This window comes from Channa argus, chromosome 8, assembly GCF_033026475.1.
Source record: "Channa argus isolate prfri chromosome 8, Channa argus male v1.0, whole genome shotgun sequence".
Classification (NCBI taxonomy): Eukaryota; Metazoa; Chordata; class Actinopteri; order Anabantiformes; family Channidae; genus Channa; species Channa argus.
The window spans coordinates 26,282,511-26,306,554 of NC_090204.1; the positions used below are offsets into that span (position 1 = coordinate 26,282,511).

The 24,044-nt window shown below is 37.2% G+C and overlaps 1 protein-coding gene across 4 annotated transcripts in view; it reads left to right on the plus strand.

The window, feature by feature from the left end:
- Positions 1 to 591: 591 nt before the first annotated feature.
- b4galt6 (UDP-Gal:betaGlcNAc beta 1,4- galactosyltransferase, polypeptide 6) overlaps positions 592 to 24,044 on the plus strand; it is a 42,789-nt gene continuing 19,336 nt past the window's right edge. Inside the window, exons 1-7 of one of the 4 annotated variants that reach the window (XM_067512664.1) lie at positions 592 to 1,336; positions 2,591 to 2,707; positions 7,510 to 7,623; positions 8,537 to 8,661; positions 8,747 to 8,863; positions 13,640 to 13,827; positions 18,086 to 18,208. In XM_067512664.1, coding sequence (XP_067368765.1) covers positions 1,222 to 1,336; positions 2,591 to 2,707; positions 7,510 to 7,623; positions 8,537 to 8,661; positions 8,747 to 8,863; positions 13,640 to 13,827; positions 18,086 to 18,208 — 899 coding nt within the window. In that variant the 5' untranslated portion in view covers positions 592 to 1,221. Of the gene's footprint in view, positions 1,459 to 2,590; positions 2,708 to 7,509; positions 7,624 to 8,536; positions 8,662 to 8,746; positions 8,864 to 13,639; positions 13,828 to 18,085; positions 18,209 to 24,044 lie in introns of all 4 variants that reach the window. The other 3 variants (XM_067512663.1, XM_067512662.1, XM_067512665.1) reach the window with 3 other exon arrangements.

The window sequence follows — 24,044 nt, forward strand, 5'->3', positions numbered from 1 at the left end:
GGCTTATCCAGTGACTTCAGGGTCGCCACAGCGGATCATTGACCTCATGTTGATTTGGCAGTTTTTACGCCGGATGCCCTTCCTTACGCAACCCTTCCCGATTTCTATCGGGCTTGGACGAGCACTGCACAACTGTTGGGGGTTCAGTATCTTGCCCAGAGACACTTCGACATATATCGATCGAAATCGCGTTGATTTTGACCCCATTTTGGCCCCATAAATGAGCGTGCTCTTACAAATCTTACAGACTATTAAGACAAAATGCACTATGCTGGCGTTGAACACTGTGTTTTTATTTGAACATTATGCTTTTGCACAAACAGAGAATTCGGTGCAACAAATTTGACTATGGTAACTCTAAACTCCACCGGCAGCTGATTCACAGACAATAATGCAGATGACGGTTCATAAGAAAAGACGTCTTGCGGAAAAGTTGTGATATTGAACAACATTGCGTTCCTTCTTGATTCACATGTATTAGCTGAATAATTGTTGCAATCGCAAAATCACGAAATTTGTTAAAATTATAGTATAACTACATACTACATAAATACAAACACTGGTTTCTATGGCGACGTGGGGGCGGTACCGTTTTTACACCCACCGGAAACGGTCTATCTGCAGAAAAGGGAAAGGAAGCAAACCTAATATGTTAAAGAGTTTATTTCTTATACCTTATTCTTCATGTATGTGTTTTGAATGCCACGTTTGTGCTACATTAGCATAAATGCAGTGGCAGGACTGGACTCGTTTGTGTACGGTTTGTTGAACTACTACGCCGGCTGTGTTGGGAATATCGCAGCGTTACAGGTCGTCAATAGACTGTGGAAAAAGGAGTGCGTTTCTGCCTCCTTTAGTGACCAACCTTCAACCTAGCGGAAAAGCCCTCGCTAGTGAAGCCATAACAATGGAAGACTACTACGACTGTCCTTAAGTAGAATTACTGCTGAGCCCTTGGTCCGTATTGTAACGGTTTCAATATGCCCTGCTGGCAGTGGTCCAGGAGGTTCGCTCTCTCACTTGCCTGATATTACCGCTAAGCCTGCAGGCCTGTTTTTCATCTGGAAATTTCTTGGCAGGGCACCTAGCACCGCTAGCGTTAGCTTTTCTGTACTGCATGCCTGGGCATTGACTTTGTTATCTAACTATCTGAGGACTTTTTAATCTTCAAAGTATTTTATGGGATTCATATAAAATAATAAGAAGCAGGCCTTAGCCAAAATGGTGAACTGGAAGCGGCTGCTGCGAATCTCCAATCGGTCGTTTCTGGCCTTCATATTCTTCTTTTCCATGTCCACCACTTGTCTTTACTTCATTTATGTGGCACCTGGAATAGGTTAGTTAATGGAGGCTTACACTAACACGTCACAAGGTAACAGTTAATGTGATTATGTTTGGATTACGTTTGGCAGCCACACAAGCTACAGCGTTAGCGTTAGTGCCTTAAGAGACGATGCTGTAAGTAAAAACGCTAACCAGCTACGGTTTACAGGCTAACTAATAGGAGGTTATTGCTAATCGGTCCACCCCAGGCCTAGAAATACTTATAATGCTGCGTTCAAGAGGAGAATGCATTATGAATGGCAAATTGGTTAAAAATAAAATGCCCAATTCTGTCCCCATTCTCTTGGTTTTGTGGTTTTATGATGCGACTGGCAATACGTTGTTATGCTAGGGATGGAGTAGCATTTCTGGACAAATTAACTTAAAATCATGTTAGACTGATGTCTAAGAAAAATTACTCTTTATTAGAAAAGATTAAAGAATTAAAACACATGTATTCATTTAGAACCAGTACTGAAATTGCTGGTACTTGACAGAAGGTTCTTAGAACCATGGCTGCTTTATAAAATTAAATAAAATTGTGAACGCAGACAAGGAACAGAACGCTATTTGTTAGTTCTTTTCAATTTATCACAGACTCTGCACATTTATCTCAGCTTGATTTAGTTTGTTGTATCTGGCTATGAAATGTGTAGTGATGAAAGTCAACTAACTACTATGGATTATGCTTTATTCAAGGATATCCATGCCTGGGGACTAAATCTAACTAACAGCTTTATGGCGATATGTGGTTGTTGCACACACTGCAAATAAATGTTTAGACTTTTGGTTTCGTATGTCTCTGTGTTTAACGTAACTATTAAAGTCATACTCTGAAGTATCTGCTACTGGTGTGAACAGTATTCTGTTAGAGCATTCAGTGCTGTTTCTGCTGTAGTTGTGGTAAATGGTTTAAACTGTTCATGCAACAGGTGAGAATCAGATCTATTGTAAATTTAATTGTTTTACAAATGGTGTGGATATGGGAAGGTACTTGCTCAAATGACACACAAATATACAGTTAAAACCAGACATTTACATACCCTGTATTAAAAGACATAACCTTTTTCCCCTCACTGTCTGACATTAAATCAGACTTTAAACTTTACCTGTTTTAGGTTAGGATTACCAATATTATTTCTATTTGCCAGAATTATGAGAGATACTTTTGAGATAATTTTTTATTACTTTCTTCTGGTTTACATTCTTCAACGGTACTTAATTCAATGGATCAAGCTGACCAAACTTTTTTGTACTGTTCTTTCAGCCAACACATACTTCTTCATGGTGCAGGCCCAGGGCATTATGTTAAGAGATAATGTGAGAACCATTGGACAGATGATCAGATTGTATACCAACAAGAACAGTACTCTCAATGGGACTGGTAAGCAATACACACATAAACACTGTATTATATAGGATAGTTTCATAGGTCTTCTTGGGTAAAATACAAATATACAGCGTACAGTAGGCAAGCACAATATGATGTAAAATAACATTTTTCAATTGTGTTGATATGACTTGCAATAAATGATAAAGTGTGCATATTAGCTATACATTTTCTAGGTCTTTCTGCTTTTATATATACACTAACAACAACTCCAAATAATCAAAAAATTCGTGAGTGCTGTTCTTCTTCACCACAAGGTCTTCCTGGCTCTTTTCTCTTTAGCCATTATGCTATCTAACCTTGCAGTTGCCACAATATGGACACCATTTAATCAGAGGGTAATGATGAATTTGCTTTTGATCTGGGATATCAAATAACTCCAAAGATGCCCAGTGTATTGAGTGTAAAAAGAATTAGTAAATGTACTGTAATGCCTGTATATAGCAGAAGAAAATTGATTGTATGCTGTGTGCTGCAAAGTGTGGTAATGGAGTGGTTAAAGCTGCTGCCTCACAGCTATGAGGTTATGGTTTTGTATCTTCGGCCGACGCTTGTCATACTGTGCAGAGTTTGCGTCTTTTCCCTGTGCTTGGGTGGGTTTCCTGTGGGTATTTGGGCTTCCTGTTGGTATTCAGGTTCTCTCACAGTACAAAGACATGCTAATTGCCTGAAGTGTGAAGGTGATGTACTAATACTTGAATTAAGTGTTTCCATTTTATGTCACTTTTACTCCTCTGCATTTATCTAATAACTTTAGTTACTTTGCAAATACAGATAAAACTAAAAATACTACCTTAATAAATGTATTATAGATGAGGCAGGTGGTGTCATTGTTAAAATCAGCTTTACCTGCTGCTTTTATCCATACCAAGTGTTTGTGTTGTCATATGTTTCTCATATTTTCCTCCTTTGAAAGTTCACAAGCACAAATGTGAACACGTTTACATTAATATTATCAACAGCTTCATGTGGTAATATGAGATTCCTTTTTTGGTCTTGAATTTTTATTTTTTTGGTGAACTGGATCAAATTGCGTAGCTGTACTATATATCAGTTTAAACTCTACACAGAATTGCCACAGCTGGGATCCTTTTAGCATTGAGATGGCAGAGCTAACCACTCTACCGTGCTGCCCTTAAGAGACAATTTTATCAAAATCGTGAGACTTCCAATTGACTGGTTAGCTTATTGGTGATAGTTAAAATGATTGTAACATAGTTTACTTCATATTAACGTTACCGGCAACACAGCTATACTGCTGTGACAGTTTAGAACAAAATGGCCTACTTAAAAAAAACTAATGCTTTTTTTAACAGAAGCAGAGTTTGGTCTTTAAGAGAGGAGAGATTGAAAGGCAAATCTTTCAGTTTTAACTAGAGATGGCACCACATGGTCCGGATGTTGATGATGCTTCATTTAGTTTTTGTGAACTTTCTAAATAGGTAGGAATAGTAAAACATGTCCTGCTGTTCACTAACCAAGAATGAGAAATTGTGCGCACTTAAAGATTGACCACAATGTGTTCAGCTTTATAGTGTAATAACATTTCAACAAATTTAAATAGGTGCCAAAATAAAGTTTATATAAAAGTATATGGCTGTCAAAGTTGATATTGTAGTGGGGCGACACAAATAAATCGATGTCTGTGGAATGCTGCAGACCATAACCTTATTTTTTAATAATTTTTTACTTGCATGACTGGGATTCATACGTGATATAACACTTCTATTGTGTCTGAAATATTTTTCTGCCTGTTGAGATCATTGTTACAGGGAGTTTTTAGTTTTACTTTATAAATTAAGCAATATTTACGGTAACAGCATAACTGTAATCATGAAACCCATGTAATCAATGTTAGGATTAGCCACAGGTGTCTGGCCCAAAGTCTGGGCCCGCTGCAGCTGCCTATTTATAATCAATAGAAAGCCACCTATGCTTCTGATAACCACCCACTGTTCAGTTCAGATGCAACTGGAGTGGAGCTGTGTGACAAGGGAAAGTTGACTAAAGCGGAACTTTATGCCAATAATCTGTAATGCAGTTCAGCTCCAGTCAGGCCAGACTCCATCTAGAGCATTTTAATTTTAGCAGAAAACAACAAGACAATCTTTTTTTAGCACTATGGTGATCATTGCCGTTTCTCGATTATTACTGATGTATTTATTACACAATATGTAAGTTGGTGTGACAGAATAAAACAGTATGACTTTTAAACGATACACCACTATTGTTGGGGTTTAGTGGTGGTTGAAGTACAACACACCCACATTTTACCTGCATGTTTGATTGCAAAAATGCAGGTACAAACATGCAGGATTGCAAAGTAAATTTTAGTTAAGAAAAATGACATAACACCTGCAGCAACTTTTTGCAATATTTACATGAATTAATATTATTAAAAATAATTTTTGAGTAACATATGCAATTATGTTGATTTAAGCTCCTAAAGAACAGTTTGTTGAATAAAAAATACTTTTTACAGTTACATTTAGTTATTTGGCCGATGCTTTAATGCAAATGACTCATTCTCTTCATTAAACGCCTGCGGAGCTAGTGCTGAGTGTCTTGCTCAAGGACACATCTGTTGCTTGGGCTGGGACTTAGGGCAGGAAGGTGCTGTTAATTTGACTATCTTGTAGGTGAGAGTCAGAGCTTTGAATCTGATGCAGGTGGCTAATGGAAGCCAGTGCAGAGATCTGAAAATTGGTGTGACCTTTGTTCTTTTTGGCTGATTTAACATGAAAGACGCTGCTGCATCTGAAGGGATTTGATGTGCATGCTGGTAGCCCTGCCAGCAGGGAATTGCTTTAGTTGAAGGACACCTCAAAAGATATGATCAGTGCCTATACAATAAACTGGTTTGCATATTTAGAAAGATGGGGTCAGATCTTTCTGGTGTTGTAGACAGCAAATCGGCATGCTCTAGAGACAGGAGATGTTGTTAATAAAGCTCACTTGGTGGTCACTGATGACCAGATTTTTGGCAGACTTAGAACTTCCGGGATTGTCCCCTTTAAGTTAATTCCATTGTATTAAATGCCAGGCTCAGAAAACTAGAACTTCTTACTCAGAGACTGAGCTAAACATCGCTCTCCTATTTAAGGAGAAATATCACACAGACAGGCAGAATTATGTAACAAGACAGTGGATTCATTTGGTGGAAAGAACAGGAAGACCTGTGTGCCATTGGCTGGTTAGGTTGATAATAGGAAAGACGAGAGTAGGGCCAAGTTGTAAGGATTTAACAGTAATGAGTATAGCAAAGCAGGTTTAAAGACTTTGTCTCTGTGTATGTTAATGGTCTTTTCAGATATGCTGTTTACCAGAAATGGCTTTGATTAGTGCCAAGATCAGATCAGCAAAATATAAAGATACTTCTGCATTTTAAAAACACAGAGAATTTGTACCATTCACACAGTATAGATTAGTTGAGCAGAGCGGGAGGGATTGTTGACCTGAATAAGTTGAGGTATGCAGGAGCTGTTGAGTTGACTGCTTTTAAGGCAAGCGACAGAGCGTTTAACCTGATACAGGCAGCTACAGGAGGAAAGTGCAGAGATCTGAAGAGTTGTTTGATGTTTTTGGCTGATTTAAAAAATAAAAAAAGATGTGCAATTAAGGGGTAAGATCACCTTAATCATCACTGAAATAATAATAATGTGTTCATGGTATGACCATCTAGATGGATTAAAAGTTATTTAAGTGTGAAATTTGATTATAAAACAATAAAATGAAAGTGAATAAAACTTTGTTTGTTGTACAGCGTTGTTGCATGGGTTGTTATTTTTGGAAGTCCACATCCACAAATCTTTGTTTTCTTATGAAGAAACTGCTATTCCAAAAGTGCCTACAGGCTGGTCTGGGGAAAATAACTACAATCATATGCAACCCAAAATGCATTAGATAATGTCATAGTTTAGTACTTACTCCCACCACTGATACAATTCCATAGTATGGGGTCCCCTCAGGAAAAAAGGGGTATTAGTGCTTCTGAAAGGCTAGGTCCAGCAGCGCTTTGTGTGCTTCTGCCAACTTTCAACTCAACTTCAACTTTATTTATTTATATAGCGCCAATTCACCACAAAGTCATCTCAAGGCACTTTACAGAATAAAGTCAAGACTATAAAGATGTATAGAGAGAACCCAAAAATTCCCCCTTGAACAAGCCCTAGGCAACAGTGGAGAGGAAAAACTCCCTTTAACGGAAGAAACCTCTAGCAGAACCAGGCTCAGGGTGGGCAGCTATCTGCCTTAACAGGTTGGGGTGAGTGGTAAGAGAAAGTATTAGGCATTAGAGTTTCACATATTTTTTAATAAAAATATACACCAGCACATGTGGTGAAGGCTTACATGTGGTGGAAGCTAATGCTAGTACTCGCAGTACTAGTACTAGGACTCGCAGTACTAGCAGTAGAGGAGAGATACTCGCTTCTAAAAGCCTTTTAGATTACACTGAAATGTATTTATTTGCTTAGAGCCCTGCCCTTGTTTTACAAACACACTGTATGGACATGTTATAGTTTTTCTATTAAGCCTTGGTTTCATGCACTGCTCATTGCCTTCGTTTTTGAGTTAGAAAACCGTCTCCCTTTTGGAGCCTTATCACCTCTGATACTAGGAAGAGATAACATTTATTTTGTCATGATAAAATCAGAAACTGTAAAGTGTGTGGCTCCTAGGTTGAATCCCTTAAGCCGTTGTAGTAGTATTGTTTTGTGTCCTTCTAGCACTAAGTCTTGTCATTTGACATATGTGATTTGGTTTACAGTACTAATCTGTAAATTCTCATACTGCAGACTATCCTGATGGCAGTAATTCGAGTGAATACCTGGTCCAGCCAACAACATACCTCCCAGAGAACTTCACCTATGCTCAGGACCTCCCTTGCCCAGAGCGATTACCTTCTATGAGTAAGTGACTATGTATTTAATATCAGAAAAGTGTTGTTTCAAAGTGGCAATGACTTCAGTTAGGCTTCTTAGTCAAAAACGAACCAAGTATCAAAGGTTTTGTAAAAACCTTTTAATGTTATTTGTGCCTAAAATACAGTCCCCTCCTAGCCCAATATGTATCTGATCATCCAAATTTTATCTTTTTCAAATGTTTTGTGTTTTGTAGGTGTGTCCTGTGAGAGAGAAACAATGTTTTTTTTATTGTGCTTACATAGCTGCTTCTTGAACCGGATAATAAATATTTATTGGAAATATAACTCACAATGGTGAAGCATTAGTCTGCAAAATTATAGAAAAATGCATAAAATCAATTGACAAGAGCTTTATTATGCAGCAAGATAGTGATCCAACACATGAAACCAACACAACAACTAAACTAAAGGACTTCATCAGAGGGAAAAAACAGGTGGCTTTACGATGACTGAGTCTATCACCAGCCCTTAACCCATCTGAACATGCATTTCACCTGCTGAAGACGAGATTAAGCGAGAACTCGCCCTTACACAAACAACTAGAGGAGGCTGAAGTAAAAGCCAGGAAAACCCAAAAAATACTATAGACTATTGACTTACTGATGTCAGTGAGTGACAGATTTGGCGCAGTTATTGCATACAAGGAATTCGCAATCAAATGTTGCCTTGCTTAATGTTATTTACTACCAACACATTTGGTAAACAGAAAATGGCCTGTCAGGGTATACTGTATATACCACAAAAAAAGCAGAAATTCTGATCTTTCATCTAAGATCCATCTTTTGATTTCAAACCCAATTGTCTGCAGTGTACAAAAATGGATAACAACCCTTATGAACAGACTTCAGAACCCAGAGAGGTAGTAGCATGAAAATAACATTCTTAAAAACTCTTCCTAGAGGGCGTAATGGAAGTGAACATGACAGAGATCCCTATGGAAGAGTTGCAACTGAGATTCTCAAAGTTTTTTAATATTGGCTTTGGAGGCTATTGGAAACCAAAGGACTGCAGATCTCGCTGGAAGGTGGGTTTTTGCTTTTTACAAATTTAGTAATTATATATCCTAAATAGTACAGTACAAGTTTATTCTTTTCTGATTTGTGCTGTAGGTGGCCGTCCTGATTCCATTTAGAAACCGCCATGAACATCTCCCCATTCTCTTTCAACACCTCATCCCTATGCTACAGAGACAGCGGCTGCAGTTTGCCTTTTATGTCATTGAACAGGTACAGTCTTTTGTGTGAATTGTACTACATAGGTTATTAGTTGGCTGGGCTGAGCGGAGTCTCAGTTACAAACACTGGGGGGGCTTATCAGGAAAGCAAAAAGAAACGCTCCCAAAACAGGAGAGTCATACAAAAAAGAAAAAAAAAGAGGATGAAAGAGACAAGTAGAAAGTAAGCAATAAAGTCAAATAAGAGAGTCAATAAAATGGAAGTTCACAATAAGAAAGATGGCATCTTAAGAAAAGTTGACATTGTTGCATTTTAAGCTCTTCTTTGTAAGATCCTATACTGTACAAAGCATCACAAAGTAGAGATGTGTGTATGTAAAATGAGCTAAATATAATTTTACCATTGAAATTATTTTAAAACAAAGTAAGAAAATGCTTTTGTTTTGAAGTTGTGTACTTGACCTGTTTTGCCAGGAGAAGACAAAATGGCCCATCTAATAAATGACAGTCACTATTGGCATCACAGTTAATTACTCAATCAGAAATCTAACTAGTGAAATGCATGTTTCTTCTATCAGTAGTTGACCGATATGGGTTTTTAAAAGGCCAATGCCGATATTCAAAGAGCAGGGGGCCAGTAGATGATATTTATTGCCAATATTGTTCTTTTCTTTCTTTTGCATCATAAAAATTACAATTTGTTATTAGCAAATGAGACAAAAATTTGCTTAACCTAAATGAACATTTTATCAATGTTGAAAATGTGTGAATTATTTAAAATAATTAAAAACACAATTACAATGACCAAATTAAACTTTATGTATTTATGTCATGAAAAATTATCTGTAGAGCATGAATAAGAATATCTGATAAAACGCACTTTAGTGTATTTTTAAATCATCAAATACACAGAATTGGTTACACATTGCCAAAACTATTCCACATTGTTAATTCCTCACCTTATGAATGTTAGAATATCTGCTGATTTAAACTGTATGATCATCTTGAATGATGAAGTATTTAATGTTGTTGAGTTGTGTTTTACTAACTGGAGTTACTGTTATTTATTGTACATCATCTGAGCAATGCTTAGTACTGTCACTTCACACCTAGAAGGCTCCCCATTTGAATCCCCAAAGACATGCATGTTAACTTAATAGGTGACTCTAAAGTGCCCATATGTGTCATTGCGAGTGTTATTGGTTGTCTGTCTCTGTATGTCTCTCTGATTTGGCAATGAGAGGGACTGGCCAGGGTGTACCTGATCTCTCCCCTAGTCACAGCTGGGATAGGCTCCAGCTCCCCTGCAGCCATGAACAGGATGAGCGCTAAAATCAGTGAAGCTGAGTACCGAAGTACAGAATCTCTGACTAAAACAGTACAATTCAGCAGCAGCATCTTCTACAATAATTATATAGCAGCCGAATACACTTCTCAAACTGTTTCCACTCTTTTACTTAATATAAACATAAAATTGAAATGAAAACTTATTCTCACATTAATCACTGGGTAAAGTTTAAAAAGAATGGAGACTATAGAAATCAGTCACCGTTACAGATCCTCTGCTCTCCCCTCTCTCTTTTAGGTAACTTTCTGCTGAGCAGGTAGCTAGTCCTGGCAGAGGAAGGGTGGGTTTGGAGTGTACTCTATAACCTGTTTCAAACAATGTTTGGAGAATCCAGCTTCAGATAAATGAAGTTCAATTGAATTGAATTGAATTTTTAAAACAAAGTCTGACAGAAAATGTAACTAACACAAAGTGTCTCGTAAAAGTCTAAATAAGTCACTTTTCCCCCTGGATTTGTAAAATTCAGACTCTACAAGCTGCATGTGTCCTTTCTTTCTCTCAATCCCTCCACTGTCACTCTGCTGTGTCACAAACACACGAGGCTTCCAACATAAGTCAGAGGTGGAGGTGAAATCAGGTTACTCTTGTGCTGCAAGTAACCAGGTTACTTATGTGCATGTAAGCACAGTCAATCACTACCAGAACAGGTTGCTTGGCCCTTAGTGACTTAATAAGTGCATATTTAAATGATGACACTTTAGGTCCACCATTAAGCAGCCTGAAAGAAGTACAAATCAATGATCCGCATTTTTGTTCAAGTTAAATCCGTACGGTATGAGTGGGCTCATAAGTGTTAAACTTTTAAGTGTTGACTGTGTTGAGAATGACTTTTCAGTTGAGTCTATATTTCAAAGGTTTTGACAACAAATGCAGATTTAAAGGTTTGAGGAATCTTAAGAGTTTTACTTGATAGGAAACTAAGATAAGTAAATTAGATGCTCAATTATTATATATATATGTTTTTATTTCTAAGATTAAATATGTCTAACCCTACTGGAAATTCTGCACACTGTAACAGATTGTGTAAATATTGTTAAATGTTATATGAATTACTTGGATTAGTTTTTATTCATCATGGGCTGTAATCATATTTGCAATTAATTCAATCGATGTTTTACTGTGCACAGTTTTGGAGTCAGATTAGCTGGGGCAGTTCCTCTACAGCCTTTCTCATCTCATCATCGACTGTATTGATTTTTCCATGGAATGACAAAATATTTTTTTTAAAAAAAAGTTATGCAGTTATTTTCCTTATAGTTTAATAATAGAATTCACTTAAAGCTGTCTCTCCCTTCTCCTGAAGTTATGATCGTTTATATGTCAGCCTCTATAACTGCAGGTCTGACCTGAAAATGCACTAACTTGTAGTATATCAGTTTATTCAATCTCAGTCTATTAATTTGACCCGATGTTTAATTTTAATTACAGGACTGATGCTGTGTTAACTTTTTCATGCGGATCTCTGCCAAAGAATAAGCAAGCGGTTTACGGTGGTAGTTCATATTCATAGAGTTTTAAAATGTTGTTATTAATTTTAGAAGTTAAAAGGTGGTGTCAGATTTTGGCTAAACTACAACAACCACCTCCCTGCTGTCAATGAGCTCATCGTTATCAGACTATTTAGATTTTACGTTAATTGACGATTAACATGTTGTGGGATAGTATCACAGTGTATAGATTTGTTAGATCAGCTGTTTCAAAGCCAACCAGCGCAGAGAGGCAGAAAGTAGACATAATCACTATGGAGTAATGTCTGCTTTACATCAAAGTCAAACCACATTTAAATAAAACTGAAAGTAACACAAAGTGGCCTTTACCAGTCTAAGTTTTAAAAATTCAAAATATGCGCAGTTTATGAATCCGCTGCATCTTCTCTTGCTCCCATTGCATCCCAATAATAGTATAATAATACTATTATTATTATTATTATTATCTCTTCATAGGCTACTGTGTTTTCAACATGTAGTTCAGTGTTGTTAATTACAGTTCATTTTAAACTAATCCGACCAGACAGAGGAGAGGTTGGGGAATCCACACCTGTAAATGTCCAGAGGCTTTTTCAAGTTAGATTGGACGTTTAAAGACTGAAAAATTCTGTCCAGTCTTAGTGTCTGAAATATTTATTATCAATGGCCCCTCATTTATGACGTTCCTGCTGTTCGGTGTGGATCATGAGCTCTGTAGCGGGTTTCTGCTTTGTTTCCGCTCCTTCTCACTCTAATCTACTGTCATGGTGAATACCCCAAAACAAACCTCTCTCATGGCGAATACCACCAGAACAAACCTCTCTACAAAGGGGCTGGGCAAGGGGAGGGTGAATAACTATGGCCTCACACCTGAGAGGTGTGAATGACAACTTAATTTAAATATGAATGAAAACTCCCAGTCATCTGCAGGCATTGGGCTGTTTTTCTATTGTTCTAAATTTTCGGAGTGATCAAATTTTCCCCGTTGCTTCGTTGTTGTGTCGCAAACTTGCGACTTTACAACAGAGGGAGTTACTAAAAGTGAAAATCCATTAAATTAATTGGACAAGAAGCAGATTTAATGAGTTTATGCTTGTAAGAGATAAAAAGGGTAGTGTTAGCTGGAATCAGCTAAAAGACTGTAACTGCTGTTTTTCAAATCGCACGTCATGAGGCTGAATGTGCGCTGTCATTAGCATCTGAAAAAAATACGGGGAGTTTCCACTGGTCAAAGTGTATCTCTGAAAACATTGACACAGGCACACAGCTGTTAGACTACCTCTGTCCTTTAAGGTGGGGGAAAAACCAAAAACACAATTACAAAAATTCCTCGAACTGTGATTCCACCCTGTCTCCTAAACTCTGTCTAAATGACCAAATATGCTTCATTCTCTCCTCTCTCCTAAACACATACCCATGTTATTCTTCTTTTCTACTAGCAATTATTGCTATTTAAGGCATGGTTGGCACGTAGTATCAAGTCCCATATAATAATACTTAAAGCAGCTGTAAATGTCTGAATGGTAATTAACTGTGTGATAGCTTGATAATGTCAGATTAACTACAACATATTTAGGTTCCTTGAAATGTTATGTTTAGGAAAAGTTAGCTGTTTTCATACCTCTTTAATAATATTGTATATATCTTCTACTCCAGTATCTTGTTGGTGTACAAATACATTACTGCTGTTAGGATACATTGTTTTTGGGACTATGATTTGCTCATGCACCGGTTGCTGTAACTCTGAGTGTAAGGTGAATGCCACCTACAGACCATATACTGTAATCACATGCCATCCTTCGGGACAAGAGATGAGCAATCATCGTAAGAGTGACGAACTCACGCGGCAGAGAGTGACAATTTCAATGGCTACATCTGTATGTAGAGCAATGGTTGACAATGGGGTCAATAAGTGCAAATGGGGTGTTACATTAGGGAACTTGGATTAGATGACAACACAACTGCCATTAAACTAGGCTTCTTGTGATTAGCTTATTTCTTTTTTCTGTGTTAGAGTGGGAACCAGCCTTTCAACAGAGCCATGCTGTTCAATGTGGGATTTCTGGAAGCCATGAAAGACTTGGACTGGGATTGCTTGATTTTCCATGATGTTGACCACATCCCAGAGAACGATCGAAACTACTATGGCTGTGGTCAGATGCCACGCCATTTTGCTGCAAAGCTGGATAAGTACATGTACATGTGAGTGTGTAATCAAAATGTTTTTTTCTTTTAAATATACCTCCTAATGCACAATTAATTATGTGTAGTCATTTAACAAGTACCGATTTTCTTCCCATTCCTATCCTGTGATATTACAGCAATTGTATAAGAGTTGAATTTTTATTATTTAAAATTTTTATTTATTTATTTTGCTGAGGCAGAATGATTGTATAATACAAATTTTAATAAAAGCTTTATTAATTTTATTAGCATTTATTTCTTCTTTTTTTGATAATTATGGGGAGAATAGAACACTGCTTTCCTGTCATGTTAGTGCTATCTTAAGTTGCACACTTAGCTTAAAGTCCTCTCTTATGCTTAACTACAGCTGGTGGCTTTGCTCTATAATGGCACTCTGTTTCTGTCTGTTTCAGTTTTATTCTCATGCAAGTGGCTGCATCTTTAAGTATCTATTAGGTAACATTAAGCACTAGCCACTCTTAATGTTCCTGGGGTGACTGTGGTGTAGGAAGGTAGAGCAGTCGTCCGCCAATATCGCAGTTGTTGGTTCAATCCAGCTCCTCCAGTCACATGAAAAAGTGTCTTTGAGCAAAATACTGAACCACAACTTAGTTACTCCTGGTGAGTGTTGGCCACCTGCACAGCAGCTCCCCTATTGGAGTGTGATTGTGAGTGCAACTGTGTGAATAAGAAGCAGTGTAAAGTACTTTGAGTGCAAATAGGTAGAAAAGTGCTGGCAATATGTGAAGTATAGCATGTAGCTTAATCAAACTGGGGGGCAGTACATTTAGAATTAGAGGCTTTATTGGTTGTGATTGAGTACATAGAAATGTGTACATGTTACAATGAAATGTATTTTCTGCATAAAAAACATCCCCCTGAGATGCGATACCTGGGAGGGCTAATGCTGAGTGCCTTACTTAAGGACACTCTAATACCAGCTTTTTATTTTTGACATTTACATTTAGTAATTTGTTAGATCTGCGATCTACCCTAACCCATCAAAAATCTGCTTTCCGACAGAAAACTGCTTGGGGAAACCAGGTTTCTGTAATCTCCTACCCGATTTCGGAAACCAGCTTTCCTGTTTACATGACACATAAGAAATCAGAACACTGGTGTGCTTGTGCTGGGCACGGGGCATGGTGTGTAATCATGGAGATGGCGTCACACCTGAGAGGCCTGAATCACAACTTCTTTTAAGTCCGAATGAAAACCCTTAAACCTCTGCAGGAAGTTTGGCTGGTTCTTCTATTGTTCTGCTTTTTCAGCGTGATCAGAAACTTGCAACTATCCAACAGAGAGAGATACCAAAAGTGAAAATAGATTTTAAATTTGGTCAAAAAGCAGATTTACTGAGTTTCGGCTTGCTAGAGACAATAAACATCAGCTGTAGACCCCCCCCAGCTTACATTTGTTTGTTATAGCAGCTTCTGTTTGCAGCTGGGAGGCTGAGGAGACAATTAGTATAAATTTATACTAAAAAATTATACATTTAACACACTGAGTAAATTTCATACTGAGGATTATGCTGTGTGTACGTATACTTCAATTTGGTTTGATGACTTTAAACTAACGGCTGTTTTTTAGGAAATGAAATCGCTCCACATTGTTTCTGTAAACAGGGACACAGGCAGTTAAACCTCTTTTGTCCTTTAAAAAAGGGGGGAAAACACTAATACAGTGTTTGTCATCTGTTTTCCCAGTACACTTTGTTGTCAGGGATGAATATGATGAGTACAAAATGAAAAATGGTTTACTGGATGTGCTTATTCTATGCAAGGCTTCTACAAATTACAGCTAATTCTAGTAAACTGCAACTGTTCTTGCATTACATTTTTCTTATATTGGTAGTAATTGGTTGTGGGATCCTTAAATAATTCAATTCCACTTCAATTATGTATATAGTGTTAATTCACAACAAAGTCTTCTCATGGCACTTTACATATTAAAGTCAAGACTATAAAGATATGTAGAGAAAACCCAACAATTCCCCCTGGAGCAAGCCCTAGGCAACAGTGGAGAGGAAAAACTCCCTTTAACGCAAAAAACTTCAAACAGAACAAGGCTCAGGGTGGGCGGTCACCTGCCTTGACCGGTTGGAGTGAGTGGAAAGCGAGAAAAGAAAAGAGCAACAAAAGCCAGCAACAAAACATGCAGCCTTTTCACTATAAAGGTAAACTGTATGTCAGACTTTTAAAATATGTCAAAGGTGAATAAGAAATCAACCCCATTGATTGGTGAATTTTGACAGAGTCATCTGAGGTTGTTTAACAAAATATGAGCAACAGCTCCTGAGTGCATGAGTGTTAGAGGTGAAGCACAGCAAATATGTATAAGGTAACAGACAGCTTTGAGGAGGAGCACGGCAAATCTGAGCATGCGCAGAGACATTTTGAGAGTGAGGTATTACAAAATCTAGACAAGTAACCATGAAATTATGTCTCAAATGGACAAAGTATGCTTTTCATAGGAATAAAGCTTCATACTGAGTCAGTCATGGGTTGTCTAAAGAACACGCTGCATCTAGGCACTGTTGTACTATATTATTGAATGCTGAGAGACCTAATTTTTTTCAAATTAAAGGAATTAATGAAGGAGTTGTTTTGATTGTTGGTAGTTGAAGTCTGTTGCTAACTTGGGTGAAGGAATGTGTTCCAGAGTGAGGTGTGAGGGATGTGCTCATTAGCCTTAGCCACTTGCTGTTCCTTTAGCCTTACATCAGAGTGGTGCCTTGGCATGCTCTTTCACATGGTTTTTACATGGCACATTTTGCAAATGGAATGGTTTTTGCTGATCTCCCTAGTAGTTTATTATGGAAGTCAAAATAAGCGTATATTTAATCTCTGTACCCCATGGGAGCTGTTGTTCTGAGGCATTGTGCTATATTTTGATATGTGACACCTTAAAAGTTGAAAAATTGAACTGACCACAGACAAGGAACACCATTGATTTGCCACATAAACCAAATGCTTCGGGCCTGTTTTGCTTCCAGTTGACCTGTTACAATATGAAAAGTGGGTGTAATAATAAAAAGGAATACCTCAGAATTACTCTGAACTACCAGCTAGTCTTGGACACCCTCGGGTGTTTTAGAAGGACCATAGCCTCAAACACACATCAGAACTGCTGGTGCAATGGATTAAACAGACATTTGAAATCCCAAAGGTGCTATTTAGTGCAGTTCTTACATGCTATCAGTGCATTCACATGGCCTTAAGTAACAAGGTTATAGTCTGCTTTATGGGTAAACTGTCATGTAAATGGGAAAACAGATTTTTCCCAATAAGGGTAGGGGATTAGGTAAACCAGATCTCTTCCCTGTGATTTTATTTTCAAAGAAAACTGATTTCTCTGCCAGGTATATGCATAACCAGGTTTCTAATCAGCTTTCTTTAACTTTCTTTAACAGAATGCTAGAGATCGGAACAAGCAGCTAAGTTAAAGGCTGAATGAAAGAGGACAGCGTTGTGTTGCAGTCTCATTTTTTAAACCAAGTCTGCTTAAAGTCTGACAGAAATATTAACTTACACAAGGTGCATCATAGAAGTCTAAATAAGTTTCTTTCCCCAGCCGATTTTCCCCAGTTTATAATGTTGGTCAACTATGTCTCTCCCCTGCCATTTCTTTTCCCTGCACCTGCGCTGTCACCCAGGAGCAGCATGAACACGGCCAAAAAATAAGAAAAGTTAGCAGAAAAGTTAGTTGTTCTTTTTTGTCACTATACAATACAAATCTGTGATCTATGCTCCCAAAATAAGTCCAGTGGAGGAAAAATCAAATTACAATTAAATTAATTATGTAGACCGTGCTTAAGAGTCAGGTTTTTGTCACAAAACCAAAACAAAAACAAATATATTATTACTGCACTAATTCTGGCGAGAAAAATGGTCAAATGTCCAACCACTGTTCTACCAAAAGCTAGTTGATGGCTACCAAAACTTGACCCTGCTAGCGGGATATTGAATTAAACGTTAGGTGAACTATATGGGTACTTTTTAGTCTGTCTTGATGTCAAAAAATACTGAATGAATGAAGTTCTTTCCAGCAATTTTTGGGGTTTTTTTATTGTTACACATGTATGTTGTATAATCATTCTGCCCCAGGTTCAGAAAAATAGTATAAAGCTCAGTATTGACATGACAGTCGTGTCTATGATAATTGAATGTAATTGTACTTTGATTTGCTGCTGAAGATGCAGTTCATATCTCAACATCCCGTGAATGATCCACATCATAAAGATGTATGTTTAACATATGTTTGTTGTTGTTTTCAGTCTTCCATACAGTGAGTTCTTTGGTGGTGTGAGTGGCCTTACTGTGGAGCAGTTCCGCAAGATTAATGGCTTTCCCAATGCATTTTGGGGCTGGGGAGGAGAGGATGATGACTTGTGGAACAGGTTAGTCTCATAAAGGTGGAATTCTACTTCTCCGTCGAAACACATGAACAAAGACACGCAACACTCAGACAAGTTTGCACATTTCTTGTATACTTGCATTGTAGAGGTACGTGTCCACAAGTGGACAGTATCACGTTTAAAAAACTTCCATTTGGTGAAAATGAAGAAACAAGCACCGATTTCGACCATAAATGGATAGGACCTGGTGAACTTTTTCCAGACCCGTGCAGGAATGGTTCTTTGGCAGGATGCTTTACTTAGGTGTGGTCTACTGAGCTAAATTTCACAGAAGAGAACACACAAAGCATGTGAGCTACCTTGTTTTCTGCATTCATTTCTCAAATGAGCATTTGATTTATTTGATAGACGTGGAGAACTACAGTGTCCTGTCCTTTTTGTCATAAAGCTATAATTATTTTCAGAGATAGCAGGAGTGTTCATTTTAAAGACCAAAATTGTGAAACTATTTCAGTTTTCATTAACCCAATAGCTTTTGTCCCATGTGAATTATAGTATATACTATACAGTATATAGCTGTTTTTTTCTGTCCAGCCTTTTCCTATTTTCCTTTTTTTTTTAAGGAAAGGAAAGGAAGGAATTCTCCTTGTTGGAAACAAAGTCATAAGTTGAAATACACATCTCATAACATAACAGTGGGATCCTTTTGCTTTCTAATAAAAGTCTAGCCTTTTATCAAAACACACTGAAAACAAAATTATTATGATAAAGACTGAATATATAAACAAAATATACACTGATCCGGCATAACTTTATTACCACCTGTGCAATTTAATGCAATGCAATACGGTGTCTCTGACATAATTTCTACTTTTACAAGTTTATAATTTCTGAGTTTTTAGGTTGAAAGGTGATAATTCCACTATGTGTTTATTATTGAGGCCAAAGTGGGTAGTTTAGTCGTACTGGAGTGCATTATAAGAAGAGGTGGTTCTAATGTTTTGGCCACCCTATTTAAAATAATTGAGGTGCGGTTTCTGTTCCAACATTATCTAATTAGTCCAATGCACATCTACACACAACGTGTTGAGTTTTGGGAGATGTGCACGTCAATGCCTCTGCGAGCCTCTGTGGCCTATGGTTACCCATAATTCCCATCTCTGCCCATAAATATAATTCCACTTTAGGGGGCACAATACAATGAATGCATAAAGTATTCTGACACATGCTTGATAATTATAAGTTGTTTAAAGTGGTGCCACCAATGTATTTGTTTTTCACAATTGATTATATATGGCTGAATATGGGTGAGATGCATGCTAACAGGCATGACAGATGAACCAAGATTATGAAACATAAACCTTACTAAGACCACAGTGTAGCAGTGCTTTTTGAAGTTTAAAAGTAGCATAAAGGGGTTATGTCAGTTGAACTACAGATTTTAAAAATTTGTCTTCCTCTGACAAGGAAGAATGTTTGGAATGAAAAAATATCCCTGGTTCATCTGTTGGTTGTGTTTTGCAGCGGTGTTAACTACATTTAGTCAAGTACTATACTTGATGTATTTCCATTTAAATTTTTTTTACTTTTCTATCTAACTATAAATCAGTTAAATATTTTTATTTCACTGTATTTTATTGAACAGTTGCAGATACACATTCTAAATAAAAATTATAAAACAACTAATTAATAAAGGTGTTGTTGTGGTAAAGAGTAATTGATCAAAATAATGACAAAGGCATTTCTATATTCATATATTAATTACTTTAAATAGAGCTGTCAATCAATTAAAATTTTTAATTGCAGACTGTCTATAGTTAATAGCAATTTATCGCACTTTAATCTACTGTAAAAGTTTCAAGTTTTAATACTCTTAGAGTGGAGGCTGCTTATAGATAATAACAGAATTTGCTTAATTATTAACTAATGTGATGGTTAGCGTAACATACAGGCAGCTAATGTTTAAATATATTCATAGAAATTAGCTATTAGACACAGTCACTAGTTAACATAGTTAACACAAATGCAACTGTGGGCAGTGCTGACATTACCATTTCACATGCAACAGTGGGCCATGCGTGTGTGTGTGTGCGCAGCCTTGTTAGACAAAAAGGCTGACAGCAGAAAAACTGCACCATGAACATCACAACTATAACTTCATATATGTCAGCATTCCTACTCAGTCATCTGCACAGGTGAGGGAACAGGTCATCGTAAGAGAATAATTTGTGTGAATGGATTATTATGGCATTTACATTAAAACATCTTCAGTTGGGGGCATAGGTATGGTGGCCCCTAGGGACAAAGCACTTGCAAATATAAGAGCGCAAACAAAAACGAAACACGCTGCAAGTCAGAAAACAAATTAAAAAAACTAAAACAAATAAAAAAAGGAGAGCTGCAGCAAATCATAAATGCAGGAAATGGAATGTCCTACCCCTTAACAGGAATTGAGGATTTGTCTTTAAAAAGTTAATGGTTTTCCTACTAGGACAATTAGTTTATAACACAATGACAATAAGATATTTGTTCTTTATACCATTGATAATAAGTTCTATTTATTACATACTGACTTCCACTGAAGTCTAATAATATGGGATTCCAAGAAGATTTATGATTTTTCCTCCAGTGATAATTCTTCTTATTGTAGTATTAGGCTGCAACATAAAAAAATAGGGATAAGGGTCTGAAAGCTGAAAAATCCACTGTAGTTGTGAAAAAACTCTTTAAAAAAGGTGGATCATCATTGTTATGGCCATGAATGTTGGCAAGTGTAAATGTTGTATGCTTAAGTTATACATAAATGATAAATCATCCTTCTGCATCATTAATATGTTGTAAATTGGGTTTCAAGTGTGCTTTCTGTTAGAACCATATTTTAGCATTTAGTTAATTTTACTGAGTGATTGATTTTAGTTCATTAGTTAGCTTTGTCTGGGTTCTTAAGCCATGCAAATTCCATGGCACTGCTTTAAGCAATTGTTTGATTGTAAAATGTAACTTATTGCAAGTGGCAAAAAATTATATCTGCTTAAGTGTGTAAGCATGGTGGGAGTAAGGAAACATAGGGTAGATGTGAAAAACTCATAAATGATGTAACAGAACAAGGGGAACAATGCGGAAGCAATTTATTATTTAAATCCATGGACAGTAAGGTCTGTGTGTGCATTTACAAAGTGAGAATGGTGGGGGATATGTGTTTTATAGTGTGGCTGACATGACCCTTTTATGATAGGATTATGTAAGTACAGCTGTCCTTCGATTTATAGTTTGGCCAGAATGAGGTATTCAAATGTTTTTGTCTGAAAAAGGATGTTGCATCCTTCACTCACTTATCATTGAAATTGAACTTTGAGTCTGCATTTTCTGCCTTCCAGTCCCTTTCCCCCACTTTTAGAGTTCTTCAATGTTGACTGAAGTATTTTGTTTAAGAGTGATCCCAAAATGTCAGAACAGTAAAATGTGAAGTCTTTAATGGGTCAGATGGGTGGAGAAAATCAGATTGTTGCACTTCTTTCTTTTTCTTTTGTGAGGAAGTTTTTTGCTGAGTGGTTTTTCAAACAGCTTTTAAGTTTTTCAATTCAACTTTTTTGTGAATTGGTGCTATATAAATAAAGTAATCTCATGCCACTTTACAGAATAAAGTCAGGACTATAAAGATGTATAGACAGAATAGACAGAACCCAACAATTCCGCCTTGAGACCTAGGCAACAGTGGAGAGGAAAAACTCCCTTTAACGGAAGAAACCTCTAGCAAAACCAGGCTTAGGGTGGGCAGCCATCTTCCTTGACCAGTTGGGGTGAGTGGAAAGTAGGGAGAGGTAAAGGGCAACATAAACAACAGCAAATCATCAGGCTGGATGGTAGGATCAGTAGCTGCACACTGGAAAACACAGCTCCAAAGCCTGGGACAGCTGCAGAAAGGGACAGAGAGAGGAAGACAGAGAAAGAGAGACACAGCTACGGGTGAAAAAACACAAAGTTAATGTCATAATGTGGTGACAATTGTGGAGTGAGAGGAGAGGAGAAATGATCAAGAGGAGTAAAGTAGCTCAGTGCATCAGGGGTTGGGTCCCCCTGGCAGTCTAAGCCGATAGCAGCATAACTATAACTAACTATAAGCTTTATCAAAGGGGAAGGTTTTAAGCCTAGACTTAAAAGTAAAAGTAATGTATGTATTTGTGAGCAAATTCCAAGTTTTAGCTGAGTTCTTTTATTTCCTTGTGACATGTAACCTATAAATTTTGGATTGCTGTTGTCCGTAGATGTCTGTCTTTGTTGGTTGTTTGGTTGTCTCTGGGTTGTAGTGTTCCATATAAAAGTAGGCACTCCATGCCATCCGGCAAGCCAGGTGACTGCTTGGGGCCCCAGGCCAGTAGGGGGACTTTGTACAGCACTTACTGTGCAAAGTTTGCAATGACACTAGCAGTTGCAGACCTGCCTAATAGGGCCCTAACTCTCAACCTGTTGCAAGAAGCATATGATTCAGTGTAAACAAACAGGTCTAATGAAAGAATGAAAACCAGATGGTGAAAATGAAGGGGAATTATCCTTCTGGGAGAGAAAAATGAGCAGTGGAGATAATAATGATATGATAAACTAACTATCAACTAGTAACAGAAGTAATTTAAGTTATTTTTTAATCAAATGTCTGATAGTTGAAATGGAAGAGTTGGATCTAATGTGTGGAGTGTTACTATGCTTAGCAGACAATCCTCTAGTTCTTCACTTGTCCTCTACATTCATAGGCATCCTCTACATTCACAGTCCAGTGTAAAAAGGAGAAAGCAACTAACCCATCTCTTACCACAAAAAAGTTACACTGACTTTAAATATTGAGGCAGCAGTGCAAGCTTTTGATGACTTAAAAAAGTTTAAGTGCAGAGCTTTCAGGACTTTTACTGCATGACTTCAGTCAAGTTTTTCAGCAGGAAAAGTCTGACTTTATTTAGCAGCATAATAATTCAGTTTCTCCTTATAGTTGCTGAAACATTACTGTCATTTACATTGTTTGACAATGTAGACTCAGATTTTATTTTATTTTAAGTAATTTTAGTAAAAAATATAAATGTGTCTGACTTTACTGTATTTCAAACCACAAAGAAAGAGGTCCAGTTGACATGATTTAATCATCAGATAATGAAACCTGGATGACTGAGAATCTTCTCTGTCATATTTCAAAGGGTTTTATAGGCTGAAACTTGGTGGCTGTCTCCCTGCACCAGAATGGACTGTTTGGTGGTGGTGGTCTCTCTCCATTTTGATAGTTTATTCATTAATTAGATATTATTGTATTTTAATGTAAAAATAAAAGTGTCTGAAATTTCCAATCAGGTTTTCTTTCTCCAGTAACTAGCACAGAACAATAGGTCATTGCTGCCACCAGCAGCCCTCCCCCATTTTTGAGTTAAGGGCTGTTAGCACTTTTAGTTTTGGACTATTAGGGTTGGGGTTACTGACAGGACAGGACAGAAGTCTGTCTAATAATTGAAGAAGAGTTTCTCATAGAAGAGGCTTAAATCAGTATGGAAGTATTTTTTATTTTTGAAATTATTAAATATAAATATATTAAAAAGTTTAGTTTTTTCCTGATCTCTTTGGGTTACCGTGATTATTTCAGTCCCCTAGAAGATTTTTCAGCTATGGTGGCAAGAGGAAAATAGATGTTTTGGGTGCACACAGAAAACAAATGGGGTATTTACTTTTTCATTCAGCACCTTTGGTTGGTAAATTCCATGTAAGAGTCAAGTTAAACAAAGTTGAAAACAAAGATGTATTTTTTGCATGCAAATAATTTATCCTGTTCCTCACCGGGGGCCTCAATGAAAGCCCCCTGGGATATTCCTCTTCTAACAGGGCATTTATGCTGATGGCATAT